General features: G+C 35.4%; 2 protein-coding genes across 5 annotated transcripts in view; one reads left to right on the top strand and one right to left on the bottom strand.

The window, feature by feature from the left end:
• On the top strand, nucleotides 611-1,096 carry LOC107608488 (50S ribosomal protein 6, chloroplastic). Its single transcript, XM_016310264.2, has one exon. It carries the CDS (start codon nucleotides 700-702, stop codon nucleotides 988-990), a length of 291 nt encoding a protein of 96 aa, XP_016165750.1. The 5' UTR covers nucleotides 611-699; the 3' UTR covers nucleotides 991-1,096.
• LOC107606263 (inositol-tetrakisphosphate 1-kinase 3) overlaps nucleotides 2,647-6,875 on the bottom strand; it is a 5,528-nt gene continuing 1,299 nt past the window's right edge. The window contains exons 2-10 of one of the 4 annotated variants that reach the window (XM_021106572.1): nucleotides 6,852-6,875; nucleotides 5,106-5,218; nucleotides 4,914-5,006; nucleotides 4,554-4,673; nucleotides 4,288-4,464; nucleotides 3,653-3,708; nucleotides 3,473-3,557; nucleotides 3,255-3,365; nucleotides 2,649-3,149 (exon numbers count right to left, since the gene is read on the bottom strand). In XM_021106572.1, the coding sequence (XP_020962231.1) occupies nucleotides 3,277-3,365; nucleotides 3,473-3,557; nucleotides 3,653-3,708; nucleotides 4,288-4,464; nucleotides 4,554-4,673; nucleotides 4,914-5,006; nucleotides 5,106-5,148 (663 nt within the window). In that variant the 5' untranslated portion in view covers nucleotides 5,149-5,218; nucleotides 6,852-6,875 and the 3' untranslated portion in view covers nucleotides 2,649-3,149; nucleotides 3,255-3,276. Of the gene's footprint in view, nucleotides 3,366-3,472; nucleotides 3,558-3,652; nucleotides 3,709-4,287; nucleotides 4,465-4,553; nucleotides 4,674-4,913; nucleotides 5,007-5,105; nucleotides 5,227-6,506; nucleotides 6,623-6,851 lie in introns of those variants that run through there. The other 3 variants (XM_016308299.2, XM_021106573.1, XM_021106571.1) reach the window with 3 other exon arrangements.

Here is a 6,875-nt window from a genome sequence, read left to right as displayed (position 1 = left end):
CAATAATAATAATAATAATAATAATAATAATAATAATAATAATAATAATAATAATAATAATAGATAACTAAGTTAGGTTGGTCGAATAGCTAATTTATTTTTTTATTTTAACAAGTATAGGGTAATTTTTTTTAAGTTGTTTTGAGTTAAGTCTTAGATGAGGAAAAATAAAAACAATATTACAGTAATATACCATTTATAAAATCATCAAATGAGAATAAGATTATTCTTAATAGCACCATAAATTAGTTTTCCTTATATTAATTATTTAATTGAACGTCATTAAGTAGAGTAATGACGGTAAAATTTTAGTAGTTACTTCATGGGAAAAAATGTAAATAGAAATAATATCATATTTCTTTGGCTAAATAAAACTTAAATAGGATTTTTATTATTATTATTATTTTACATAACAACTCAGGAAACCCTGGTCACCATGGTGGCATGGTCGATCCAAACTTACGCTGGCATCATCTTGGTGGGCCTTTGGGTATGTCTGAGCCCAAAGTGTAAGGATCTGTTTGGGCCAGAACAAAAAAAAAGGGGGCATAAGAAGACAAAAAGAAGGGTAGTTAAGGAATCTAAAATTTTAATACCCAAACAAAAAAATCTCAAAGGATTTGACGGTAAGAGAGATAAGGTGGGGGAATTGGGAAAAACAAAACCACAGAAAAAAGAAGAGTGATAGAGTAGAGAAGCATGTCGACGGTGTCAAGCATATTCGGTGGCAGATTGGTGGTGGCGCCGGTAAGCATCGGCGGAAGTCGGATTCCGATTGGAGTAGGAGGACTGGTGATAGAGTGCTCTTCTCGGCCGAAGAAGAAGGCAACGGCGCACCACATTAAGACAAGGCCACGTAAGACCCAGCCATGGGACATCAAGCGCAAGCCCACTGTATACCCTCCTCTCCCTCCTCTACCTCCTGAATGGTCCGTCGTTATTCCCGCCGCCGATGACTCCGTCACTCCTCCTCCTCCTGATGCTGCTTAGGTGGTGTTATCTTATTGTACTTTTTGTTGTTTACTTTGAAGCTTATGCCTGCTACATTCTCTGTTTTATTTGTTAATTAAATTAAACTATGGTTGCTTCTTTACTTGCCATTTTTTAATTTTTTTTTTTTTACCAAAATATGAAGACTCGAACCCGCAACCTCTTAGATAAGTACGGGAAATTTATGCCATTTGAGCTATTACTCATTGGCTCCCTTTTTTAATTGACACATAAGGAATATGTTAATTAGATTGATGATTGAAGAATAAATTTGATTTTTAATTATAAAACTGAGACTAGATTGGATATGTTTAAATTGAGGAAGAAACTTATTATTAGATGGGGGAGTTCTGCAGTTATCCTTTCTCCTATGGTTACGGATGAATCATTTGTCTTTCTCCTTTGAAGAATTGAAGGCTGAATATGAACACACTAGGATAGATAATGAGCTAGATCATGACTAAAGTAAAAAAACACACTATCCATTTTAATTAATCTATACTCCATAGTGGTAAATTGATGACTTTAGAGTGAAACCAATCCAAATATTGATTTGGTCGTTAAAGCCATTTCTATACTCAAATTTCTGTCCAGAGTTTTAATTTTGGTGAGTTATATGGTAAAGATGTAAGTTTATAGATTTTTCTTTTAATAGAATGAAAGAGAGATTAATAAAAGTAAGATCCATATTTTGAATAATAATAAAATAATAAAAAATAACTATAAAAGAAATTATATTCTCTCTTTATACCACTCCAATCTGTACACTAGATTGCTCCTTTAATTTTATATCAAAAGGTCAAAAACAGTTCTTTTTCCACGTTAAAAAAGGTAAATGGAAAGATAACAAAATAAGTTTTTTTAAGTGAGACTCTAAGGCTAGTAGAAATTTTGTAAACCTCAAACAACACTCGAGTTCAAGTCTCAATGGAAACCGTAGATATTTCACAAGAGTAAGTAGCAAAACAAGGCAAAGCTTTTAGTAACTTTTTTTTTTTTGGATACCTAAACGGGGCATAAAGTCCAAAATTACATCAAACTAATCATCCAAGTCCTACAATGATCATTAAAGATTTGATACAAGGAAGAAGGGGTTATATCAACAAAATGGAAACTAAAACTCTTTTGTAAACCATTCTTTGCTAGCCAATCAGCTGTCCCGTTTCCTTGTGTGTTTGTGCTTAATGATCATTTGCCAATCTCGAGTTAACCAATTCTGGATCTATCTAGCCAAGGTACTTGAGTGCCCCTGAGCTTTCTTCTTATTACTCAGCAGTTCTACCAAAGCAAAAGAATCTGTTTCGGCAACAAGCCTTGGAAGGACGAGCAAACTCCCAGGTTCGAATTGAACCCAGCAATCCATCTCCCCCACTCCGTCCTGGAACTACCCAAAAGTGTAAATTTATTTGCAATTATGGCAAGTGTGCTGGTTAACATCTCAATTAAATGAGCAAGGTTGATTTATATAGGTTAAAGAATTTTTAAGCCTAACCCATCTAATTTTGACTGGTAATCAGGTTAATCATATAGACTTCGGATGCCCCGTATTGAATATATACAAAATAATCGGCTGTGAAAATCTTATGATAGGTAGGAATATTAACAACGTAACGTTTTACATACCGAATATACAATCTACTACACGAGAGAGAGAGAGAGAGAGAGAGAGAGAGAATTTATTATAATTAACTTACGCGAGAACGCCTATTGTGCTCAGCCATTTAGCTGAGGTAATTACAACGAGATATATAGCAATAATAATTAAATTTGATTTCTTGAGATCAAAGATTAGGTTGCTAACGTGAAGAATCTACATGTATATACAGCAAAGAACAATCAGTAGTGCACTTGAAACCCTGTTAACTTGTGCTACAAGAAAGGTCGTCTCTCTCTTTCATATTATCATCAGCATTGGTGGTGAGGCACCACCACCAGTCACCATTTTTTCCACGGAGACAGATCCTTCAAGAGTTGCAGAATTAGAGCTAGAGTCTCCTATTTCTTATCAAGGCTAAGCTAGAAACTTCAGGATTTAGCACTCTGCTATGTACTGATGCTGAATGCAATAGCTTCTGTTACTTTTCAGTAGTAAGAATATCGGTTTTTCTGTACCGGCTGATGTTCCCGCCACGCTAAGCGTTCCGGAAGTTGTCCTATGACTTCTCCACACAGTGCAAATGAAGAAATTGTTAGTAATACGGACTAAGAAAGATACTGCCTCTAGCCATAATCTGGAGCCTCAAATGAGAGGCAATTATGCTTACGTTATGATGTCAATTTCATCACTTAGCCAGATTTTTTCTTGTACTTCCCATTCCCCAGCTTCAACAAGAAGTCTGTAAATATGTGTTCATATTCTGGCATTTTGCCATATCCTGCATCAATTTAAAATACCACTTTAAAACAAATACCAATGGCATTTCAAGGTAATTAAACAAACTCAAGGAGAAGTATGTTAACAGTAACATATATTCATTTTTACCAGGAAAGTAGTTTATGTCAATGACGTAAAACCGATCTCTAGTTCCATACTCGCGGATCATATCCAAGTTGAATAATCTAAGACCCTGGATGTGAAAATTAGGACAAAGATTTCATATTTTATTTATAGTCCTAATATGAATAACCATGAAAGCTTTAACTGATAAATTGAGAAAATTACCAATCGCCATCGGAGTTCTGTAGCCAGCTTCTCAAGTAGGGGTCTTGGAGGCAGCTCTGCAGGGTGAAAGATGGAGAAAATCAGGAGAATAGTAAGTAGCATAATTTTTTGTTTTGTTAATAACCTAAATCGTAAGTAGGGCTCAGATTTCCAAATGCAAGCATGAATTATGCCTATGACCACCTAACCTCATATTAGACAAATTAGGAATGTTGTACCACAAACAGGTAAGATATTAGCACATTGTCTAACAGACTGGCACAATTATTGCATGACAACTATGCAAATTGCAAAGAACAATGCGTCAGCCCAGAGGCACCAATCAGGACAAGGACAAATTTGTTTTGGGTATCTCTTCTTTTAAGGGGAGAATAAGAAGGCCTGCTTGAGTCCACAATTGGAGGTCTATTGAAAGCCTTGGATCCAGAATCATCAATTTTACCACATGTAAAGGAGGTCATGCATTGCATTTCATACAAAGCAGAGCACTTTTTTTTTTTGACATAACTATATAAGAGCCTCCTCACGGAAGATCAAATACAGACCAAACAGCCTGCCAACTCAATCCTTTCCTGAAGTATATCTATTACACTTTGAAAGCATAGTCAATTGGCATTTAGGACATGATAACTTACCACCAACAATGGGGTCCAGATCCGCATCATCTGCTGAAGCTGCAGCACAAGAAACCCTTGGAAAACGATATATGCCAGCATCCTTGGAGTGCTCCCACTTGGAAACATCAGGTAATGAAAACCGTCTGACAACCTTTATTGCATCACCAACTATATAAACTTTAAAGAGAACACCTCCTACACCAAAATAAACGGCACCTGTTATTCACTTGGGATTCAAATAATGTAAGAGTAAATCATTGCCAAACAAATGGAAATTTGCTTACCATGGTTGACAAACTCCTGAAGAACAAAAGGAGGTTCAAGTTTTTGAAGAGAGTATGGCTCATAAGCAAGGGATAATTCATGAGACTTTGCACTTCCATCGGCAACCAGTGGCTTTGCAACTGAAATGATTTGGAATTAGAAACATATCAACGAGAGTTCAAATTTAAGTATCACATATTTACGTGATAACTAAGCTGACCAGATGCAATAAAGATAGGATTACAATGCCTATGTTCACTAGTTTTGATGACTGTGTCTCAGAAATCCCTCATACTAACAAATGGCCATTTGCCCATGCTATGAGAAATCGCAACTGCAGCATATAAAAGTAGTTTAAGAAAATACCAACATATAAATACCTAGAGGTAAATTCAGGCCAGCTCTGTTGACCAACTCTGGGATGGCTGAGGCGTCTCTCTTGATAACTAATTGCCGAGGAACACCAACTTTCCCTGAAAGGATGTTTTTATGAGCAAGTTTATTATTGATTAACTTAATAGCAATTCTCTCCAGCTGTACTTAATCAAAGGTGAAGGAAGAAATAGAAATACCATAAGAATCAGAAAAGTTCATCTCAGCAACAGCCTGAAGCATGTGTTGACGGTTACGTAAATGTTGTATGCAATCAGGAGGATCCAGAACAGTAACTTCTGGGTGTGATTGTCTATAATCCTATAAAAAAGTTAGTAAAAAAAAAGAGTAACCAAAGGAGTTAAGAACTGGAAAGGGAAGCCAATGGATTCCAAAAGTTACAAAAATAACTAGAATAGGATTGGCTGTGAATTAAAAACAATTAAACATGTATGAAGCAGCAGTGATATTTCCCAAATGAATTATCAGAATATTTATTCTTATATATACAAGCACAGAAACGAAACATACACCTCGCTTTTAATTAATACCTAGTAAACTTAACATTTTCTTCTAAACAAAGCATCCACTCCAACAAGAAATATTCAACATCCATGTTCCTTTCAATTTTGGGTACATTGCAATGATCACTTGAATGCTATGTCCATTATACAAGGATTCTGGACACAAAGCAAAGAGGATGTCTTTACTAAACTTTCATTCATTCAAACATGAGAGCCGCACTCTACTTAATAATTAACTGACTAAGAAATTACACGTTCAATGATTTAATTATATGGCATTTTGGAATATATTTACAATTGTGTCTTAAATTATAGAATAGACCAAGATATTAGAGAAATGGGTTCTCATCTATATTCTATACTGCAATAAAATCTTCACTCAACAGAAGAGAACAATTCTGTAGGATAAAACGATGTTTTTCTTTGAAAAAATAAAAAAGACAAATGAATAGCAGATTAGCAAGCTTTCGAGAAGAACAGGTTCGAGTCTGTGGGCACTAAGTGACATTAGCAGAATAACACAATGTGAACTTAAAAAGAATGTCCTAAGAAGAACAACCAGACATTAGCTTCTTGGGCTATGCATGAATCCTATTTTAATATGTCATCTTAATTCCGGCAAGCATTCCTATTCTACACTACACATCCTTTTAAGAATTTGTGGTCATATCTTCATTTATCAATGCTACTATGTTTTTCTTTGTTCTGTGTTTATGCTTTAACCGAACAATTCAGGTATTACTATAAATTTCCATGAAGAGTTATAGACACAATCATTCAGTTGGTAACATTTTATACCAGGCAGCACTCATTGGTTACTAACAGGCCAGACAATCCAACAATCTATGTTGACTGATCAGAATAGTGAGGATGGAATAATTAGCAAAATTTATATGTACTTGGGAACTATTACACCTAAATCTGATCCAAAAGTACAGCTAGCACTATATGGCCTAGAGGATCAAACACAAGATTGGAATTGGTATGGCATCTCTCTTAGGCCTTAGCCATGCAAAAGTGTACCAAGGCACCAAGGAGAAATGAATCTAGCTCAGAGTGTGTAAAAGAAGAAAAAACCTTTTGAAAAGACTTGTCAAGAAAACCTGAGAGAATGAGCTAGATGGCCATGAAAATAGTAACATCCTCACTTGCAGGGACCTTGAGGCCTCTACCTCAACTACTGGACCATGATTCATAATGAGTAATTGAGGAATCACTCTGCAAATTGTGTCAGGCAGAAGTTAAAAATGCTAGTCAAGTTAGTTGGTGACGATTGACCAGCCTTTCCAGTGAATTTTTTTTTTTTTAAATCCCAATTAGCAAAAGTTACATAAGAAAACAATACCAGCAACAAGCATTAAGCCATTAATAATGATGATCAACACAATAATTACATACGACGAGAAAATTAAAGGGACCAACCTCAAGAACCTGGCGCCACTCTTT

Source organism: Arachis ipaensis, chromosome B07 (assembly GCF_000816755.2).
Source record: "Arachis ipaensis cultivar K30076 chromosome B07, Araip1.1, whole genome shotgun sequence".
In the NCBI taxonomy this organism is placed as follows: domain Eukaryota; kingdom Viridiplantae; phylum Streptophyta; class Magnoliopsida; order Fabales; family Fabaceae; genus Arachis; species Arachis ipaensis.
The sequence above is the reverse complement of the archived record's forward strand: the minus strand, read 5'-3'. Positions and strand labels throughout refer to the sequence as shown.